We start from the raw sequence: 23,452 nt of genomic DNA, 5'->3' as shown, positions 1-23,452 counted from the left end.
GATAGATATCAAAGAAGATTTGCAAGAGGAGCAGAACAAAAAGCTGAATCATGGGTAAGTAGGAATTACCTGTTGAAGAAAAAGAATAAGGCAGGTCTGACTGCAAGGAAATGTGAAAACACTGGGTATGCTAGGAACTTAATTTAGACCCTGTTTGAATGAGAGATGGACAGACAGGAGTGGAGGAGCCATGAGAGGGGAGGCTGCATACTGGCCAGGGGAGCAAGAAGAGTCTTGAATTCCATGCTAAATAAAGGCATGACACTCTGAAGACAATGGGAGAGACACTGAAGGATTTTAAAAGGAAAGATGATCGTATACTGCAGCTACTCTTAGTTGCTAACCCATTGAAAATCTTCATCTTCTTCCTAATTTTTTTTCTTCTCAATTTTTCTCATACATCAGGAGATTACATTTTTCAGTGGAAACTTGGCACTACCCTAGGCCAAGGAAGTAAAATTTGATCAATATAAGCTAAACTTGGTAATTCCACTCCATTCCATTGCCTGATTTAGCCATGGACAGATGTCATGATTTTGGACAATGAGAATGAGAAGAAATCTGCTTTGGGGCTTCTGAAAGAGATTCCCTCACTTTTAAAAAGGGACATCCTTCATGGGCATTCTTTCTTCTGCTATTGTGCAATGTGTGAGAATCTGTTGCTTGGACCAACCACAGCCATTTTGGGAGCATGAAGGAACAAGCCTAAAGACAAAAGTCAACATGCTGAGGATGGAAAAGTGAAAAGATATAAAGAACTAAGGGCCTTAATGTGGCTGATAACCAAAATAAGCATTCTGTAACCACCCACTTTGGAGTTCTTTTTTAAAAATCCCCTTACTGCCATTCTGACTTGGGTCTACTGTTTTATTTTGCAGGCCCAAAAATCCCAATTAATGCACTAATTTCCATTTTAGAATGTTCACTGTGGCAGCAGTGAGCCAATTAGGTGAAAAGGGGCTAAGAGTACAGGTTGGGATGTTAGTAGGGGCTGCTGTAGGAATCAGTGAGTACTAAGGAGACAAGGTGGGGAACAGGTTTAAGGAACAGAAGGGATTTGGGTAAACAGGACTTGGAGATAGACCATCTGTTGTATGCTCTAGATGAGTGTGCAGTTTCTGGATGGTGGTCCTAGTCCATGAGCTAGGGAACAGAAGAGGAGGAACACACATGGAGGAGAAAGGATGCCATGTAGGCTACCATACTCATTTTGCAGATGAAATAACCAAGTCTAACTCACTAGACTATGTAGTCTATGAGGATATGGATCTTGTCTATCTTCTGTATTACTGATTCCCCTTTGCCATATTAATGATTATTAATAAGAATTAATAAGGATGCTTAATAATGAGTGAGGCTTAGAAAAAGTAAGATAGCACATGCAATTAGAAGTTGTAAAGCTAGAATACACAGTCAAGTCCTCATAGTTCTTTCCAGTACACTGTCTACCACATGCCAACAATATTAGAAAAAGGCTGACTCTCAGATTCCGAAGCAGAGGAGGAAACTCTTATTGGCAGATATAGAATTAGGATGGGCTTGCTTCCTCAGGTCACATTTTATGGAAGAATTTTTTTAAAAGGACATGTTCAAGGAAGATGCATTTAAAGACATCTGAGAACCATGGAATTTATCTCATTATTGACATATTCAGAATGAAATAGACTCCTTTCATTCTAGCCTGGAGCTCATAATTGCAGAATCAGGGAAAAATTTAAGATTTAAAACCTCTCTACTATCTGATTGAATAGAAACTAACCTAAATTCCTCTTACACTTCTTTAAGTCATGCTCTGTATTGTCTTTGAAAGAGTTGGGATCAACTGTTTACCATTTTATGTGTGAGAATCGTTAAATTACTAGAAGAATTTATTGAACATCTCTCAGTCTTTACTCCTTTAAGAGAAAGAATTCTAATTTCTCGAGCCTCCCTAATTTGTATCATTCTTCCAATATTTTTTCTATCTTTATGTTTCTTTTCTCAGCATCCTTTATTTTCTCCTCACTTTTAAGCTGAGGGACCCAAAGCTTGTTGAGAAAATAATTATTTCTATGTTTTTGTTTCTTCTCTCATGTTAGGCTTACGAGAATGTTTTCCAAAATTAAACTAAGAGATACAGAGGAGGCACTAAGTAGAAACTATTGACCTTAACCTCAAAGAATTGATCACTAGTTATGAAAAGTACAAAAATTCCTAGCAATACAAAAAAAAAAATGTTAGTGTGTAATTCAAGGGTCAGATTGCAGACTATAGGAGTGTTTTAGACATTTAGGAAAGCAATAGAGTACCAAGGGCTGTTAAAGAAGAATTCATGGACACTAATCAATACAGAATGAAACTTAAAGTGCATTTAGGATTTAGAGGGGAAGAATAGGAAGAAATATGAAAGGTGAAAATGGGAGGAGGATGGAGTATATAGAGATACCAGGAACAGAGTGTTTAAATGGAAAATACATCCAAGATACTTATTTTTGAAATCCCCCCCCCCCCACATACACATACAAAGCCTTACATTTATGTTGATAGTTATTATGTCCATTATGGATGTCATCTAGATAGATAAAGGACATCATATTTCCTCTCCAAAGATGACCCTTTCATAAATTAATCTATTTGGCTTCAAAAATTAATAAAAACCATGTTGAATTTTAATTCTATCTATGTTCTTAATTAGCATTTCCATATTGAATCTATAAGAAACATTTAAAAAAATTGAGGCCCAGTCGTCATCAGACTACAGAAATTGGACAGGCCAAGCGCATGGTAGGTGCTCAAAAGATATTTATTGGATCACTGGAAAAAAGGAAAGAAAAAGAGAAGGAAGAAAGAAAGAATGGAGTATGGAGATATTATTTCTCATTAATTTTTCAAAAGTTAGGTGAGCAATTACTTAAGTCATAACTTAATTAGTATTTTGAATCCTATCTTCAGGTTTAATTCATTATGATTTGCTATATCTTCAAGAATACATATTGGTATATTTTTATTTTCTTTTTCAGAGTAACTTCAGTTCTTCATCTTTTTCTAAAGGTCTGAAATTTTCAACAGGTAACAAGAGTTGTAACAATAGCGATTCCGTTATTTCTTTTAGGAATAGCCCAAACTTGAAATATTAAAAGAAAACTCAAGAGTAATAGGGGAAAACAGCAATAATTTAGTTTGATCTTACAATACTCTAAAGAAAATAAAGAATTCCAGGAAACATTAGTTGCAGTCTAAATGAACTACCAACTTTATATAAACCTTCCTGATCTACAAAGGTAGAAAGGGGAGTGGAACAAAGAATGTGAGAAGAAAATAAGTAGTTATTTACAATAACAAACTCCTCTCCCCAGGGGTAAGTTATTTTGGAGCAGGAATGAACCGAAATCCTTTACATAAGCAAGAACTGAGTAAGATAAACATTTCAGACGGGGTCATAGATTTGGAAGCCTATCTCAGCATTCCAGACTCCCCTGTGTTGTTGCATATTGTGGGAAAAGGGCCACCAGCCTTGAAACCAAAGGGCCTGTTCTCAGGGTGACATCTGCATTTAAGAGCAGGATAGCCTTGGCAAGGGATTTAGATCCTCTGTGTCAGTTTCTTCATCTGAGAAATAGGGATAATCATATTTTATCTATTAGGATGGTTGTACTATTAAAAAGAGAGAGAGAAAGAGCGTCTGCAAAAAGCCTAAGTGTCTGCTAAATAGCAGGAGCACAAAAATTGTAATTAGTATTAATTCTTAAGCAACCACAATGGGGCTCAAATTCCCCCACTCTATTGTGGCAAGAAGGAAAAGCCTCCTTACCTTGGTGAAGACAATCAAATCAACTTATTTGTTCTAAATAGAACCACTCTTATGGAATATCTACATGGAAAGACTAAAGCTAGAGCCAATTCTCAATCATCCAATGCAACAAAAGAAAGACATACAGCAGGCCCCCTTTATCCACCGTTTTACTTTCCATGGTTTAAGTTACACGAAGTCAACTTCAGTCCAAAAATATTAAATGAAAAATTCCAGAAACAAACAATTCATAAGTTTTAAATTGTGCACTGTTCTGGGTGGCATGATGAAATCTCACACCATCCTACTGGGATACTAATCATTCCTTTGTCCAGTGTATCCACACTGTATATACCACCAACCTGTTAGTCACTTAGTAGCCACCTCAATTATTAGATCAGTTATCAAAGAAAGAGAGAAAGAAAGAGAGAGAGAGACCATATTTACACAACTTTTATTAAAGTATAAGTATATTGTTATAATTTTTCTGTTTATTATTGTTGTTAGTCTCTTATTGTACCTAATTTATAAATTAAACTTTATCATAGGTACGCATGTACAGGAAAAAACATAGGATATATAGGGTTGTGTCCTATCTACAATTTCAGGCATCAACCAGGGGCCTTGGAATGTATCCCCCACAGACAAGTGGTGGGGGGCGGGGTGGGAATACTGCCCCTGAAAGAAGAGTGTACACGTTTTTTTGTTCTACTTCTGTCTTTGGTTTCAGCTCCTCACCTCCCCTTTAACCACCCCCAGTCTTCACTCTAATTCACCCACAATCCATCAGTTTTTCCCTCACATCTACTATCTAACAAACTTATTTTGCTTTTCTCAAAATTTAGGAAGGTTCCTACTGAAAACGTATGGGTCAGGAAAAATTTAAAATTTAAACAAGTCATTCTATACAACATAAAGGGCAGACTCCCTCTCGCTAGGCCTTGACCAAGATTAAAAATGACATATATGTAGAGAGTCTCGGATCTGTTCACATAATGCAAGGAAGTGTAAATGGAAGTGTTGTTTTAAGATATTTCAAAATATGGTTAAAATATACACAAACTATTGGAGAGAATTCAGGTCCTTGTATTAGAATAAAGGAAAGCTTCCTCTATTTTTAGTTATGTAAGATTATTATAAACCTTTAAATCTAAAATATGCTTTAAAAATGTACAATATATCAAGAGTAAGCTTTTAAAAAATCTCAAATCCATGTAGCATACTGTTGGTGAAATCTGCTTTGCAGGCTGAAAAAAAAAGCTAGAGTGGAGTGGATATAGAGAGACACTTTAAAAAAAAAACCCTGTGAAATGTTTGGTAGCCACAGAAATGGTTCTGGAAACAGTAATGTTAAAAGTATTTAAAACCTGAACATCCTATTTGCATAATACAGATACAGAATAATTTGCAAATGGATCTTTTAACAATGATTTTAGTTTTAAATATAATGGTGTTGAAGGATAAACCTCTGGTCGGAGATGCTTAATATCATCGATAACCCCTTCCCGTGGCAAGTCTAGGGGAAATTTGCGAAGTACAGGTGTGCTTTCTTTAAGACTGTTCCAGGTACTAGTCCTGTAACCTCTTCAGGCCTATTCCTATTACATAATTTCATCCTTGCTCGGGACTTGTCTTAAAAATGTCAACCTGATAAATGACTGATCAGGGTAAATTAGTTTATGGTCCAACTTCTTACATGAGTCTTTGCATTAGAAAAAAAATGATTAGCAGTAAGTATTTCACCCTCAAAGAACAAATCTCTAATGGCAGAATTTCAGATACACTGTATTTGGGTAGGGGACTATCTGAGTCAGGGAAGATTCCCTAGCACAGGGCTAGAAGTGTATTAATAATAATAACCACCTTCTATCTATTCTATTTCTCTAATTTTTATCGTGAGATCACTTGTAGCACAATTACCAAAGACACCCATTAAAAAAAGAAAACAAAAACAAAGAAAGGGCTTTTTAGGCCTAATCCCAGAATCATTAAATCATAATCTGGAAATGAGGGGAATTTATAATTTAGAAAGCGAAGACAGATGAGTATACAAATACAAATGAATATTATTTTCCCCAAGTTTGGAAATCAACAGATTATACATTATAGACAAATGCTAAGGGTTCCCATGCATTGACTGGTCTATCAGTATTCATCGTGGCATGCAAAAATAGACATTTTATTTCAAATTGATAGCAATATATTAGGAATCCCAACTTTATCTTTTGATCTTACCAGGAACACCAGCTTGGATCCAGAAGTTAATGTCTGTCCCTTCTCCAGCACTAAAGACCTGCGTGACGTTGATGGGCTGCAGCAGGCTCATGACCTCCTTTATGATGGCCCTGGCCTTTTCACTGCCAGTGAACTGTAGCCCAGAGGGTATGAAGGTTCCCAAGTCAGACTCCATCACCAGGCTATATTTGGAAATATTTACCTAAACAAAAGAGAAAAGTTTGGTTTATTTCTGTTGCTTCTTTGCTTTCTCCTTGGGAACTATCAACAACAATAATCAAATGCTTTTACTCTTCACCAGTTCTTGCCAAAACACATCTTGCTCTGCCTGATTTAGGTAGGGTCTGATCTTCCTATGACCTAAACTGTTCTGAGATGCACAATTACCCATCCTGGGATTTGCCAAACTCAAGTTGACTTGGAAGGATTAAAAAATACAACGAAAAGAAATATAAAGCCTCATTAAAGTTATTCAATGATTTCTACTAGCCATAATATTCTTTCAGCCAATTTTCTTATGTGCCTACTGTGTACCAGGATGCAATCATTCCTTTATAGTGGGGGATCTCCAGATAGTATTTATGATTTCAAACAAAAGAAAGTATACTTATTTCTCTGCACCTTTCTCCTCTAAATAAATATTCTTATATTAATTGTGAGTTCTGCCTAATCTTAAAAGCATCGAACTTACAGGTTTGTCTTGGGTTTCTGATGTTGTCGTTCCATATACTGAATCACCAGGGAGGGATGTAATAGAACAAAACAGGAAATACTGCTCTCTCTGGTGTATAACCACACCACTCTAAACCTTGGCGACTCTTCCAGGCTGCTAGTTTTCAAACTCTTTCCCAAAAAAGCATGGAAAGGAAGCATGCAGTGATTTTATCACTGTAAGAGCTTAGAATATAAGAAGCTCTCATAGGGTTGCACAGCTAAATTGTGACCCTAACCTAGGACTTAAAAGTTCAAGGTCCTTCAAACTGGCCTGGCCATCTGTTTCCCAGGAGCCATCCACTTCTTAAAGACTGGCCAACTACTACCAACAACTACTCCATTGAGCTATTCTCAAGCTATTCTTGGATGGCACTGTATTTGTTCCTCATTATTCACCTAGTAAAAATCAATAATAACATTTGTACTGTGCTTCCAGAGAGCTTTCACATTTGTAATCTCCTTTAATCTTCTTCCATAACCCATGAAGTATACAAAGCAGCTTTACAGTTGATGCTGTTTTATAGAAAAGGAACTGAGGATCAGAGAGGTCAAGTGATTTACTCAAAGTCATGCAGTTGAAAAAGGTAGAGCTGGGTCTGAAACCCTGTGCTTTCCAAAACTCCACACTGCCACTGATAGCATGGGGAAGAGGGACAAGCAAACCTTCTTCTGAATTAGAATAATTTTTCACTTACATAACAACCTGAGGGTTATATATGTTTTGTTTTTGTTTTGTTTTGTTTTTCTTTTCTAAAACAGATTTATTTTTACAATAATTTCCTAACTACTGTCATGGAAGTGTACTGTTGTTAACGGGCAAAAGCAGTAGCGGGTTCTAACAGAGGATGTTGTCAGCATTTATAGGATGGAACAGGGTGTCCCTGGAATACAAATATTTTGTTGTGTTGTTGTTGATGAGAAAGTTAACAAAGCAGAAGTCTGCTCATATTTCTACTCTTACTTCTAAGGAATTTCTCTCTTCATGGTAATTTTCAGAGAAAGACCCAAGACATTTATAATAGAATGTGCCACCTAAGTTTTCCACTGTGACAACTACACAATGGTAGCCTCATTAGTGTTAATAAATGAAAAATATTTGCATTAATGCCTTACACTCAGGGCTTGTGTAACTAGCACATTGATGCTAGGTCAGCAGGTTGACATGTCCTAAACTTCTCCCATTGTATGGTCTGCTACCTATCTCCCTCAGCTCTCTCTGTCACCTGTAAAAGGAGGACAGAAACATCACAACATACCTACAAATGAAAATAGAATTGGGTAATCTTAAATGTGATGGTTCCCATAGTGCAGGTATATCTCATCCTTCCAACAAAAAAATTAGGCAAAGTGTTCCAAATTATGTAATATTTAGGTTAAAAGTGGAGCTAGGTGGCAGTTCGGCTGTCAGACCCAACGCTAATGAGCAGCCTAATGAGGTGTACACAGAGCTAGACCTGCTCCATTCTATTCCTGACCCAGCAACTGACATGCTGTCCTGCCAAGGGGGACGACCTTGGCCCTTGGCTTCTCCATCTACAGGTTGGGACGAATGCTCTTTTCCAAAACTTGAATAATGAGCCCTAGCATATGCAGCTTTGCACGCCTTCAAAGAAAAGACTTTTGGGGACCAAAGTGAAAGTGATTGCATGAGTTGAACTTGCCAGGATGCCTAAGAAAATGTGCATTAAGAGCTTCCTAGCACTCTTCGACTGCAAATGAACAGATGTCCTACAGATAGGGGACTCCACAGTTTGTGAATGCCCCTGTACAATGTCACAGAATGCTGATGGGAATCTAGAGGATAACCTAGATAAAGGAGCTTTCAAAGGTGCTGTAGGCTATGTATGGGACAGCCAGTTTAGCAGCGAGATAAAGAGTTTGAGCTTTGGAATTATTCAGACTGGGTTCGATCCTCAGATTAACCAGTCATTGACTTTGTGACTTTGGCCAAACTGGGTATCCTCTCAGTTTCTTCCTCCATGAAGTGGGTACCCAGTTCATGGAATTGTAAGAAAGAATGCATTATGAAAAGCCTGCTGTATAATTAGCACTTGATAAACAATTGCTGTTATGGGTTTTACCAGTAAGTATTAGTACCTCTCAAATTTTCAAGGATTAAACCACCTGTTAGTTTCTTATAATGATGATTGGCAGCATTTTTTCAGTGCTTCCTACACACCAGATGCTGTGTGAAATGCTTTCCAACTTACCCCATGTAATGCTCACATTCTGTAAGTGCTTTTATAGTTCTCATTTTTCAGGTGAAACAAAAGTGCTGAACTAGCTTTCCCAGGTCATCTAGTTAGTAAGTGGGGCAGCCAGAATTCAAATGCAGAGGTCTGCCCCACATGCCTGTGCATGGAGCACCACTTCCCCCATTGCTCTGTCTCCTGAAGCTTACTTCCAAGTACCATGCAAGTCCTCACTTTTAAATACAGAGACTGTAATTACACAAATTTATAGAGTTTAAACATTTTTTTATGATCATGGTAGAAGGTCTACTCCAACAGAAGTTATCAACTTTGCTAATAAAGTTAATTAAGCAAAAAGAATGAAACAAAAACAAAAAGAAAACTATTGCTCTATAATTTCCTTACAACTAGAAATAAAAAAGCCTGAAATAATAAAACATCTTTTCAAGATGAATTAAACAGGATGTACAGATGTCAGTAAACCAGAATTCTGGCATAGGTAGGGACATGTTTGATTTTTATTCATGCAGAATTGTATTAGCTTCTGCTAACATGATGGCAGCATTCTATTGTTTTCTATTTGTACATAAACATCTCCATATGTTTTCAATAACGAACTAAAGAAACAAACTACCCATCATCCATGACACTGCTTTTTCCTCCTAATTTACGGAGTCATTGTCTAATTGTTAGCACATGGTAAAGAAGCTGGGAAAACAAAATGTCTCTGCACACAGAAACCAGGTCACTGGGCTGCTAGACCTACTGTTTCTCAAGAAAGTGTTGTCACAAATACCACGTTCCTTACTATGCCATGAGTCATTGGGGATACAGTGTAGATTCGAAAAGTTGATTATAGCTAGTGACAGCAAAACAGATTCATGTTCGTTTCACTCCACCCATTTTAGCACATATAACAAGATATTCATCCTCCTGTTTATAGGGTGTAGGAAGAAACCTCCTTCTAGAGACTGAATGCTTTATTGCTGAGATAAGCAGCACTGGTTGAGACAAGCTAAGGCTTACAGATGAAGAGGTTGAGCAGTGCAAAGATAAACCCAATTTGCTCTCTTAATGAAGAGGAACATCTCTTTATTAGGAGCCATGGAGACTGTTTTTCATTGCCATGCAATGTACATAAAGCAATGCAGAGAAATGCTCCCAGGAAATCTCCTAGGTTGCGATCATTGGATTAGTTAAAACCTGCTCAGAGTTGAGGATTCATTAACTGTACTGTGCTAGAATCATATCCTATCATACTTATTTTTTCTTTTTTAAGGGTAAGTTCATTTTGCCAAAGAACAATTTGGTAACTATTAGCATTCTTTGGGTACAATGCAAGATTAAAAAGAAGAAAAGTGTTTAAAATACACTGCATGTTTTAAAATGCTTTCTCCCTAATATAAACACAAAGATGATATTTGTATTCTTTGCTTTTATAAAGTTCCAGGCAATTCTTCTTCAGAAATGTAAACGCAAGTTCAACATTTCCTCTCTCTCCAAATTTGGCTTCTTCTTTGTTTTAAAGCTTTTATTTTCTCATAACCTAGGTAACATGTCTTTGGTTTTGACCTAAAGTGACACTGTAGTCCCAAAGTCAAATGGCAAGAAATAGAGACTCCCATTTATTCAAATTAATCATGTACCCTCCTCAATTCCATCTTCAAAGACGTAAACTCTGCCCTGAGACTGAGCAATCAGTCTCAGGACCACTGTCCTGCCCCGGTAAATGTTAATATTTTACAGATGATGGTGGTGATGCTGTTTGGTCAGGTGGTGGGCTCAAAACAAGTTCTCAGAAGCAAATCATCTAATGATACCTTTTGCTGAGTTGTTGCAATTATCTCTTCCAGCTGTGCTAGTGACCCTTGAATTCTCAGTTCAAGGGGTGAAACTAGCAGGGGAGGGGTTTCTTCACAGAGCTTTAGCTCAAATAGCTGTCCTGATTGGGTGGGTGATAGGTAAAAATATCTACCCGCTGTGCAAAGCCAAGAATAGGTTTTACTTTCTAATCAGGTCTACCCTGAAGTTCAGACTTTTATTTCTGACAGCATTCAGTTTTGAACAACCTTGGGTACCCAAGGGAGAGCCAGGAAAGAGATGATGGCAGAGTAGTGTGCCATAAGTTATTTTTATTTGACAGCTGAACTGGCTGCAGTTTAGGGAAATGGACAGTGCTGGCTATGCTACTTCAGTACTAATATTGCAGACACCTATTTTAGTTTAGCCGCCATTCGGCCTGGAGATGGGAACTGAATAAATGAATTCTGGAGATCTCTTTTCACCCCTATCATTCTCTATGTGTGTGCAGAAGGATTCTGTTGTAAGACAAACCTGTGTTTTTAGGCAATCCAATTTTTACAATGTTGTCTGAAGCATTCTAGATCTCAGTAAATTCTCCTCTTGATCTGGTTAAAGTCCATAGATAGCCCTTAAACTTACTGAAAACACATGATCCCTCTATAAATGTCACTATGGTAATGCTAGTGATCCAGAGGCTGAAAATGTGGCATACACACAGGCTAAAAGAAATAAAAAATTTATTTATATTACCTAGGGAATATGACTGTATTCACACTTCTTTTAGGAGAAGAAAGGAACACACTATTGAAGATACTTGGTAGATATAAACTTAAAAAAGGTTTACATGGTAAGTTAACATTCATCTGTTTTTATTTTATTCCTGCATGTTGAAGCAGCATAATCAATAGTTAGAATCAGTGGAACTCAAGGTCTCCAAAATTAAGTTTTGATTCCTTTACTATAATACATTGGTTAGTTTAATGTTACTAGTTTCATATACATTTCAATATTGCATTGTAGAAGAGAAATCTCCAACACCTTTGACTTTGTGAAAGCAGCCTTCTCTGCCTTTTTCCTTCTCTATCCCTCTCAACTCCCCACCCCCTCATGTCAGTCTATCTTCTTATACCCCCTACACTCCCATTCTTCCCTGAGCTCAAAATGTAGAACTAAATTGCTCAAATGAAGAGCCCTTCCTTCAGCTGACCTTCCTTCTCTGACACCGTTACATGCTAAATAAGCATAAAGATATGTTTCTTGTTTTTAGTGGGGCTGTTTTACCAGCCAAGACAGTGGCTTATTTCTAATCCCCTTCTCTTGTCTGAGAAGAAAATTTAAGTACATCTCTAAAGTTATAAAGAGACATCTGAGTTCAACTCCTCATCACTACAGTGGTTAGGTTATTTCTTTTAAAAACACAGTACTTATTTTCTTGACCTGCGAAATTAGGCTACTCTATATTCAAAAACCAAAATATTCACTCAATCTTAGGGCATATCTTAATAAAACACAATTAATCATTAATTCTCTTTTCTTTATAGCCTACAGTCAAACACTTACAGTATGTTTGGCTTATGACAATATCTTCATATGCTTTACTTGATTAAGCATTCTTTACTTATATTAGTAAAGATTCTAAACACAGTTTTAGAAATAATTCTATTTTCTTGAGCATGCCTTTCTTTCTTCCTTCTCCAAAGCACAATAGTAGGTCTGAAACATCACAAAAAATAATAATACCCAAATATGAGTTTCAAGGCTCTTAGTCTACTCAAGTGATTTCATGCCCTATCTCTCCCCTAGCCTTCCATGTCTAAATGCAAAACCCTAATTTAATATGCTAGGCTACTGTACTTCATTCAATTTTTTTTAATACCTACCTTGGTCCTGAAAGAATTCAAGGCTTCTGTTAAGAAAATATTCTAATACCATATTTAAAAACCTGTAAACTCTTGAGAACCAAGAAACTGCCATGAAGGCACGGAAAAAATCTGTGTGGATCTCTGCTATATTTCCAGCTTAAATAACAGGGCCAAGCACATATTAGGTGATCAATAAATGTTTGAGGAAAAAGAAAGTCACACTAAAAAAATCTGACATGATGCCCAACTTCAGGATGTAAGTTAGCTCCAGCATATACTGCCAAGATAAAAGGAATTGAAGTATTACAGAGATCTCATTATTAAGGAAAAGAAAGAATATCATGAGCTCTTGAAAAAAGCAAAAATTTTTCCAGAATTCAATTCTAAAAGGAATTATTACATGGCTCTTTACATGAGGAGCATTGAACAAAATCATGAACAGCGTCTCCAATAACGGTTCAACAAAAGAGGCAGAAACACTTTTCCTGACACTATTTTCTAAATATTGTTCCTAAATGAAAGCAAAAAGCAAAGTATTAAGTCAAATTTCAGTAAAGGTGTTTGGTTTTACAGGGAGTAAACTGTATTTATTCAACAGTTATTGAGGTAGAAACAGAGGAATAGAATGACCATTTATCCCAGTTTACCCTGGGAAGTACTAGTTTATATCCTTTGTGTGGTCATTAAGAGTGCCTCCTTCCTCTCATAAATATTTTCTGGTTTTAATAATAAACTATACTGCCAATCTACCTATGAAGGAATTTGTACATAAAAATGACTAAGAGGGAACCGGTTCCTTATGAGAGGGCAGAGATTAATAGCAGAGGTAATAACTGGTTGTTATACTAAATGTGATGAATTTTATGTAAGAGACATGTACAATAAAGAGGGGGGCTAACTATTGGAAAAACTGGGGAGCGATTGACAGAGGTCATGTTTGATCTAAGGGAAGGCCCTCCATTGGAAGTTCTCCAATGAGAACAGAGATCTTCTTAGTTCATTAGTGGATTCCATAGGGCCTAGCCAAGAGGCATTTGAAAATACTTGTCAAATGCAATAAATGATACCATTCTAAGCACCCCAAGTAGTGTTGTCCAGCTATGTAGCTTTCTAAGAGTGGACTAGAGCTTAGACAATCTCTAAAAGAATAAAAATAAACATGTTTTATTGAGTATCTGACTCTCAAATATCAATCGTACCTCCTAGAATTTTTGTGGGAGTTAGGAAAAAATTCAAGACTGAGATCACTAGTGAGCATTAAATGGCAAACATTTGATGAAGCAGCATTTTGCACTTTCTTCTCTCGGCTTCTGGGACCCCACACTCTTGGCTCCCCTTATGCCTCACAAGATACTCCTTCTCATTTTTCCAGGTTAGTTTTCTTATATACCTGATCTCCAGACATTGGGGTGAACAAAAACAGTCTAGAGACCTCGTCTTTTTCTCCGTCTACACTCTCTCTGTTGGTGCTCTCATCTGGCCTTACTGTTTCAAATAAATCTATATAGTGATGAGTTGCCATTCATATTTCCATGCTTCTTTCCTGAACTCCAGATTCATATCCAATAGCTATTCAGCATCTGTACTGAAACATCTAATCGTGTATTAGTTTCCTATAGCTGCTGTGACAAGTTACCACAAATTTAGTGGCTCAAAACAACGCACATTATTATCTTATAGTTCTGTAGGTCATAAGTCTGAATGAGTTTTACACTGCTAAAGTCAAGGTGCTGACAGGACTAGTTCCTTCTGGATGTTCTATAGGAGAATCTGTTTCCTTGCCTTTCCGAGTTTCTAGAAGCTCTCCCAGTTCACTGACTCATGTCTCCTCATCACATTCCCTTTTTTCCTCCCACTTCTGTCATCACATTGCCTTCTTCCACCTGAGGCTCAGGTGGAAGTAAATCTATCCTTTTAGCTGATGAATCTAAACATTTTGACAGACAAAAATTCTTGACTCCTCTCTTGCTTTTGTATCCAAAATGCAATCTTTCAGCAAATTTTATTGCTTGATTTTCAAAATAGACCTACTCTCCAACAACTTCTTACCAGCTCCACTGTTCTCACATGGGGGATTAGGGAGGACTGGGTGAAAAGGGTGAAGTGATTAAGAAAAAGAATTCATAGTTATAAAATAGTCATGGTGGAGGGGAGGTGAAATATAGCATAGGGAACATAGTCAATAATATTGTAATAATTATATATAGTGTCAGGTGGGTACTAATGAGGGGGATCACCATGTAAATTATATAAATGTCAAACCACTATACTGTACACCTGAAACTAATATTAAATAACATTGTCTACTCTAATTGAAAATTAAAAATTAAAAAATAAAACACCAGTTATAAAGATCTTCAATAAACTTACAGGAAGAGTAGATGAACTCAGTCAGAACTTTAACAAAGAGATAGAAAACAGAAAAGTGGAGATAGAAAACAAAAAAGAACCAGTCAAAAATGACCAATCAGAACAGCAACAAGAAAATAATAAAAAAAAATATAAGGGTAGTTTAAGGAACCGCTGGGACAACATCAAGGATACCAACATTTGCATCACAAGGGTATCAAAAGGAGGAGCGAGCACAGAATTGAAAACCTATTTCAAGAAATAATGGCATAAAACTTCCGTGACGTGGTGAAGGACATAGACGTACAAGCCCAGGAAGTACAGTCTCAAACAAGATAAAACCAAAGAGGTCCACACCACGACACATCATAAGTAAAAGGCCAAAGTTAAAAACAAAGAGATAATTTTAAAAGTAGCAAGAAAAAAGCAATTAATTACCCATAAGGAAGCCCTCATAAGATTATGAGCTAATTTTTCAACAGAAACTTTGCAGGCCAGAAGGGAGTGGTATCAAATACTCAAAGTAATGAAAAGAAGGGACCTACAATTAAGATTATTCCACCAACCAAGGCTAGCATTTTGAATTGTAGGATAAAGAGCTTCCCAGACAAGATAAGGCTAAAGGAGTTCATTACCACCAAACCAGTGTTATAAGAAATACCAGAGGGACTTCTTTAAGAAGAGAAAAATAAACGATCAAAAATATGAATAATAATAAGGGAATAACTACATATCTATCAACAATTACTTTAATTATAGATGGATTTAATGCTCATGTCAAAAAGATATAAGGCTGAATGAACAAGGAAACAAGACCCTTACATATGTTGCCTAAAAGAGACTCAGCACAGATCGAAAGACACATACAAACTGGTGGTGAGGGGATGGAAAATATTTCATTAAAAAGGGGAGAAAGAAACAAAAAAGGCTGATGTAGCAATACTTATATTAGACAAAATGGACTTTAAAACAAAGGCTATAACAAGAAACAAAGAAGGACCCTGTAATCCCCCTTCTGGGTATTTATACAAAGAAACCAAAAATGTATTTAGGAAGGGACACATGAATCCATATATTCATTGCAGTATTATTTAAAATAGCCAAGATACGAAGGTAACCTTGGTGTCCATCAATGGATGAGTAAATAAAGAAGAGGGGGTGTATATAGAATGGAATATTACTCAGCCATAAAAAAGAATGAAATCTTACCATCTGTAACAACATGGATACACCTAGACTAGAGAGGATTGTGCTGAGTGGAGTAAGTCAGACAGAAAGACAATGCCATATGATTTCTCTCATGTGTGGAATGTAAAGAAAATAAATGAACAAACAAAATAGAAACAAATTCATAGATACAAAGAACATTTTGATGATTGCCAGTAGGGAAGGGAGTTGGGGGCGGGGCTGAGTGAAAAAAGGGAAAAGATTAAGAAGTACAAATTAATGGTTACAAAATAGTCATGGGGATGTAAAGTATAGCATAAGAACTGTAGTCAGTAATATTGTAATATCTATGTATGGTGTCAGATGGGCACTAGATTTACTGGGGTGCTCCCTGTGTAAGTTACATAAAGGTAAGATCACTGTTGTGATTATACCTGAAACTAATATAATTGTATATGTATACTGTAATTGAAAAATTAAAAAATATATTAATAAAAAGATGAGAACCATCAACATGTAAGAATTGCCAAAATGAAATAACCATCGTTCATAAAAGGGGGATGAGCAATACAACTCAACTGCCAAGAGAGCATTAAAATAGAAATTTTAAAATGAATTAAAAAAATCTTAAAGTCTGTTACGCTATAGTTAGTATAATATGAGACTAATAATACATAGTGTAATCGGTATTCTCAATTACAGAAGCTAATAAATGCATCCTGGGACTACTTAGAGCTTTAATAATTGCTTCTCATACTTCCTAAGTTTTAAAGTATTCAGAAAAAATTAAGGAAAATAATAAGCAGATGAAGCAATCTAGCTTTGAGAAGAGTTAAGCTAATTTAATGGGTATAGTTTAGATAAAAGGAAGCTAAGGAATTTAGCGATTACAGAAAAAAAAATCTAATAGGTACCTGTATTGAGGGAGGTATAGAAAAATAATTTCCTTCATCTGAGAATAGTAATAAGCAGTTGTAGTAATCACTTAAAGGTAGAAGAAGAAAATAACTACAGTAGAAAATAGCATACATTGGAAATAATGATCATTCTGGGACGTGACCTGAGGACCACTAAAGGGAGAGAGAATGCGAAAATGCTGAAGGCAGTCTGTCAGGTACACAGACCCCTCCCCAAACTTCTCTATGAATATATGCATTTTTCATCAAGGGTTTCATTGGTGTTTGAAGAAAGTATAGGTGATTAAGGTAACAATCCTGAGGCAGTTGTCAGCCTGAGTGGGGTGAATATTGAATTCTCACTTCAATATTGATTGTCAATGGGGAGCTAGTGATAATCTTAAAGTAGCAAGAAAAAAGCAATTAGTTACTCATAGTAAGCTTCATAAGACTCTGACGTACAGATGCTAATGTTATCTGGCACCTCTCTTGGCCATTTTGGTGAAAAATATTAGGTAAGTCACTTAATTATTATGGGCCTCAGTTACTCGTTTGTACGATAGGAATAATAATAGTTACCTTGCACGTATACGCTAAAGCAGGAGTTCTTAATCTAGCATTCCTTAGGGGTTCACAGACTTAGAAGTGGTCTGTGAAAGTGTATGGGAAAGAATTATTTTCATTAACCTCTAAATTTAGACTTTCCTTCAATTATGAATGTAAGTAACGAATCACAGTAGTATTAGTAGAACCTGTTGCTTTGTTGCCAGTTGAAATCACAGGTGTTTTCATAACACACAGATTTGTAGAAATCTCAAAATAACCTTTATGTTCACTACTGTTTTGAAATTACAGTAATAATTAGATAATACTGCATGAGCTTATTATTTTATGAATTCTTATAAAACATCATGAAATTTTGATAACTATATCTTAATAAAATTCATATTCTTATGATATTATACATTTTATTTTATGTGTTCACAAAAGTTATTTGAGAAGTTGTCCATAGGCTTCAACAGACAGCCAAAGTGGTCCATGGCACAAATAATGGTTATGAATCTCTGCTGGGTAAGTAGTAGCTTTATTATTAAGGCAATAATAATTATGATTTTGATAATCATCCCATTGTTATTACTAAACTCACTGGAATTAGTTTGCTCTGGAAATCTGGATTGCAGTCCTGGTTCTGTCACGAAATAGCTAAATGACCTTGGCAGATCATTTAATTTCCCTGAGCTTCATATCTTCCTCAACAAAGACTTATAAATAGGGGTTTTTCTTTCTGATTTTATTACATGTATTCAAAGGTATATTGTATACCAAACTATTCCGTTCTCTTGAGACTTATTGTTATTATCACCAACAAGAATGCCTAATAAGTAGAATAGCCATATGAATGATTGCCCAAGCTAGGACACCCTTAAGAGTGAAAGATCAATAATTATGGTAGAACAATGTGTTGGAAACTGGACTATCTCAGGTAAATCAGGAACTAATAAGCTACTTAAATACTACTTTTCTAATTTTTTGGTATCTCCTATTTCTGTAACTATAAAATTCAACAGATAAACACCAAATTTCCTTGATTATAAGAATCACATTTTTCTTTTATCTTAGCATTTTGGAAAATGGAAGGCATCTTGCTATTGATACATTCCATAATATACTTGTCAAATAGCAGGCAAAGAAACAAATCGTGCTGTATATTAGCTGCACTGCTTGTCCATGCGCACACTTCACTTTTCAGGGAAAGGGCCTCTGGTAATTCATTTTACACCTCAGTTATTTGCATTAATATCAACACAGACCACTAAATTTTGAATTTGAATCCCTAATAATTGATTAAAATTCTTCATAAAGTTTTGATGCGCACAGAAGATGGATTTCCACATGTGAGGCAGAGCAATTAAAGGCAGCAGATTTAGCCAAATCTTCATAATAGATCCCAGGGTGTTCAAAGTCAGCAAACACTGCTGCAACCAAACATGCATCATGGTGGCCTCCACTGAATACTGAACAATTTGTCAAAAGCTTCCTTAGACTTTTAGAAATGGTAAAATGAAAAATAAAATGAAAAAAAAAAAACTTAGCCGAGTTTGAATACAGAGGAGAACCTATATTCGATATGCCTTATATTCACTCAGGCTGTCAACCTGAGTGCTTCTTCAGGTCCTTGTTAAAATGATGAGCACAGGGTACACAAAGTGCCCCTCACCCTTTTGCTGAGGCCTCACTGCTAATAACCAAAAGATATTCAGAGTGATCTTTACAGTTGGACCGACTTTGATTCTAACTACAAAATTATGGGGTATTGTATGCTTAGTGTCAGTTAAAAGAACGGTATATTTAAGGTAGTTGCATTTTTTTCCTGAAAAGCTTTATTAATCCTATTCACACTCCTTATAATTGATCATCTTTAAACAGAGAAAATAAGGATTGAATCATCAATCTCATGAAGTCACTCTTCAGTTCCCTCTCCCTTCCCTCAGACTTCACCATTATTTTCTAGTTTAAATCTGAGAATACAATATTTGACAATCTGTTGTTCAGCTGAAGAGGTGTGAATGGTTATATATTTTTTTGTTTTTGTTTTTTTTTTAAGTAGAAGAAAGTTTCACCACTATTCAAATGTCAATTGCTTGAATCATGTTTAATAGGTATAGTTTAGATGGCTGCTTCTGCTGGCAGCTGTACCCCATGTCATCCTTTGGTTTCCTTGTCAGTAATAACTTAGCCATATAAATCGTACCACCCTATTTAATGGTAAATATTTCCTAAAAGAAGGTAGCATTTTACACATAAATACAGAAGGCATTCTTCACTTAATCAGAGTAGTCATGAGAAAAGAATACTTCTTTCCACTTGAAAACTACAATATAAAAGTCCACAATCGCTGGCTCTTTTGAAGATGCTGCTAACTTATTTCGCATGTGTCACTTCCATATAAAATAATTATATTTTAGTCTCAATGTTTTTGTACAATGGGAGTGTCAGTAAAATCAGGCATTGACTACAGTACAAGTAAATATTTTTTCCCTCTTCATTTGCTCTATCCTTGTCCTGATGATTCAGAAAAAGATGTTTAGAGTCTTCCAATGGAAGCATCACTACAGTGTGCCATATTAAGGTAATTGCCTAAAAGATGAGAAGATAAAAATCACATGTGTGGCCAAAGTCTTCCTGCCAATCTCTTATGGAAGCCAACAGGCTTAGTGCCTTATATTCCAACTATTTGTTACACTCTTGAATATGTCTTTCATGTTCATTTTCCTTTCCATTTCTGTTGTATTAGACTTTGGCAGGCTGATCTACCCACGAGGGGCAGCTCTTAATCACAGACACTGTTCACTAAAAAAAGGCAAACACCAGTCCATTCGGTAGGCACAATTTTCCAACACATTCAGGAAATAGTTTGCTAATTAAAGTACTTACAAACTGAGCTCTTAATTATAAAGAAAAGAACATGTCAAAGATTACAAATCGTTTTATCTCTCCACCAAGGAAAGAATAAATTAGAGTCTATTTTCTTAAAAACAAATGAAAAAAAAAAGAGAGCAAGTGTTAAATTATTTTTTCTTTGAGTTTAGTTTGCAAATAAAGTTTAAATATCTCTTCTGCAACTCACAAGTCATCCCCCTGTTCCCCAACTCACCTATCCTTCCTTAGAGCTTTCACACAGACACTAATAAGGCAGGTAGGATTAAGGTACACTAACTTTTGGAAACCTCACAGCTACCTTCTTTAATAATTTTCCTTCGATATTCTAATTCGCATCCTTAAAGCAAGACATCACTAGATGGAGATGGCCTGGGATATGCTAGTGTCTAATAATGTTAAAAAAAATATTGATGCAGGTGAAATCTCTGTCAATGGAAATCTTTAAAAATAGCAAAAGCAGGGATCTATCCTGGTATATCCCTGTCTTTGGTGTATCAGGCACAATTATCCTGGAAGAAGGAAGCTGGATTCGATTTGTGGATGGTCTTGATATATTTTCCTACGTGTCTAACCTCTACACATGTAAAAAAAAATGTAAACAGATAAATACATATACTATTTCCATCTCTCAAGGATTAGAATTTTGTTCTCATTTTTCTTTTCTTTTAAGATTAGAGACAGTGGGACATATCCTAAGGTAGTATCCTAGCGAGCCAATCTTTTAAATAGTGTGATGATCCAAAGGAGTTTCATATCACTAAAAGTTCTCTTTGGATGTTTTTTGATTCTACTGTCAGCTAAAAACTGTACTTAGAAAATGCCTCAAACTATGAGAAAATTACAGTGAAGATTAACAAATTATCACTGTAGCAGGATTTAGAATTAACTTCGTGAACAAATAAATATATTTATTTTTTATACTTTCCAGAGAAAATACAAATATAAAACACTGAGAATTACTGGTGATAGCTGATGCCTGAATGATTATACAATATCACTTGTTTTTATCCTCCAAAATATTATAGAATGATTCTGTGTTACGTGTTTTAATCTAAGAGCTTTGAAGTGACTTCTCTATTCATCCATTCATGTATTTCTGTATACATTGGTATGCATGTACTTCAGACTAAGACAAGTGGATAGATATATGTATAGTCAACCCTTGAATGATACTGTTTTGAATTGCATAGGTCCACTTATATGTAAGTTTTTTTTCTAGTAAACACTATAATGTATTTTCTCTTCCTTATGATTTTCTTAATAATATTTTCTTTTCTCTAGCTTATAGCATTGTAAGAATACAGTATCTACTATATATAACATACAAAATATGTGTTAATTGACTGTTTATGTTATTGGTAAGGATTCAGTCAATAGTAGATTATTAGTAGCTAAGGTTTGGGGGCATCAAAAGTTATACCTGGATTTTTGGCTATATGAGGGTCAGTGCCCCTAACCCCTGTACTGTTCAACAGTCAGCTATATAAGTATAGGTAAATCCTGTGTTTGAGATGAGTGTCAGAGAAGTACATGATCATAGAAGTCATTATTACTGAAGTCTGGAGACAGAAAAGCCAGGTTTAAGTTCAATCTCTTCAAGTTCAACCTGATGGCTGCACAACCTTGAGTACATTTTTACCTCTCTGAGCCTCTTTTTTACGCATGAAATGAGGAAAACAGTATGTGGCCTGGCAATTACCGGGATCATTACTATTATCAATGTCTATGAAAGAGTATTCTTATTTGTAAATGATCATATAGATGCAAGAGATTACAATGACATCATATAAATAGTAAGAACTTATTACATATTTGTTTTGGGAAATGGGATTTTTCAAAATTCTTGATGGTTTCTGTTCCTTCTATAAGTCCATACAAAAAGTTTCTAGTACTGGATTTTCTAATCTATTAAAAGGAACAAGTTATTTTCCCTTACTTGGAAAAATTGGACAAATTTCACAAATCATTTTTCCTTCTACTATTAAGTTCCCTTCTCTTTGACTGCTAATTCAAATGACAAAACAGCTTTATTTCCTCTCCTTTGCCTCTGCGGGTCATAATAAAGTATTTTCCAGAGCTTTGGAGGGGAAAAAGCCATCTAGTATGCCAGTGACGGGAGAAGGATGCATCCATATAGTCTCCCAGCTCTTAGTTAATACCTGAAGAATCTCCTAAAATACATTTATATAAGTATTTACATAACAATGCCTCTGATGTCATGGAGCGGTACATCTCCTGGATGAGTCTTATTAAATGAAATTATAGAAATCTATAAAAGCAAATTATACTCCTGTTTTAACTAGTAATGGAAATTCTGTATAATTTCAAAATAACTCATGTTATAAAACCAGTTTAAACCTTTGTTGAAAGCCTTGCCTTTAAATTTGAAAATTTTAGATTTGAAAATTTGTATTGTTGTTCATAAGTATTTTGTTGTGTAGGGCATAAAAGCTGGTTAGAAACCGATTTTGAGAACTCTCTATTAACTGTGAAACCAAAGCAGTGTAGACAAACTGCTGGTATCTAAAAGTAATCTCAGCTTCTAGAACGAATAATTGCAAATGTAGGACAAGCATTTGATAAGAGCATTGAAGAGTGATAATTTCTAAAAAAAAAATATAAGGAGTAAAAGTTCTAATCTTTTAGTTAGGAAAAACTATGCCTTTATGTTTTTTATACAAGTAGATGAGTGGAAGGAATTATAGATGTGCCCTAATGGATAAGGAATTAGGAAGCCAGACCAAGACCAACTCTCATCAGAGAACAAGTGGCACACTTAAGACACTACAGGACTTGGGTTAATATTTACAGGAGTTGCCCATTAGAATGAGTTCCAAAAAGAAAGTCAAAGGAGTATGAAAAGTATTCAGATTGTACTCACAAATGTGTCCCACAATTCTGCTTTTCAGCTCCTTGGTTGACCTTCTGCCCTGAAAGTAACATAGTTTTAGCACTACCTACTTTGGTTTCTGGAAGCTGTTTTTCAGAGCACAAAGCAAACTTACCACCCAGTAGCTGCTTTCT

At 35.7% G+C, this 23,452-nt stretch overlaps 1 protein-coding gene across 2 annotated transcripts in view; it reads right to left on the bottom strand.

The window, feature by feature from the left end:
- CPQ (carboxypeptidase Q) overlaps positions 1 to 23,452 on the bottom strand; it is a 433,138-nt gene that overhangs the window by 68,862 nt on the left and 340,824 nt on the right. For both annotated transcript variants that reach the window (XM_036233308.1, XM_036233307.1), the window contains one exon: positions 6,005 to 6,206. In XM_036233308.1, coding sequence (XP_036089201.1) covers positions 6,005 to 6,206 — 202 coding nt within the window. The remainder of the gene's footprint in view (positions 1 to 6,004; positions 6,207 to 23,452) is intronic.

Source organism: Rousettus aegyptiacus, unplaced genomic scaffold, assembly GCF_014176215.1.
Source record: "Rousettus aegyptiacus isolate mRouAeg1 unplaced genomic scaffold, mRouAeg1.p scaffold_m13_p_15, whole genome shotgun sequence".
Taxonomy (NCBI): Eukaryota; Metazoa; Chordata; class Mammalia; order Chiroptera; family Pteropodidae; genus Rousettus; species Rousettus aegyptiacus.
The sequence above is the reverse complement of the archived record's forward strand: the minus strand, read 5'-3'. Positions and strand labels throughout refer to the sequence as shown.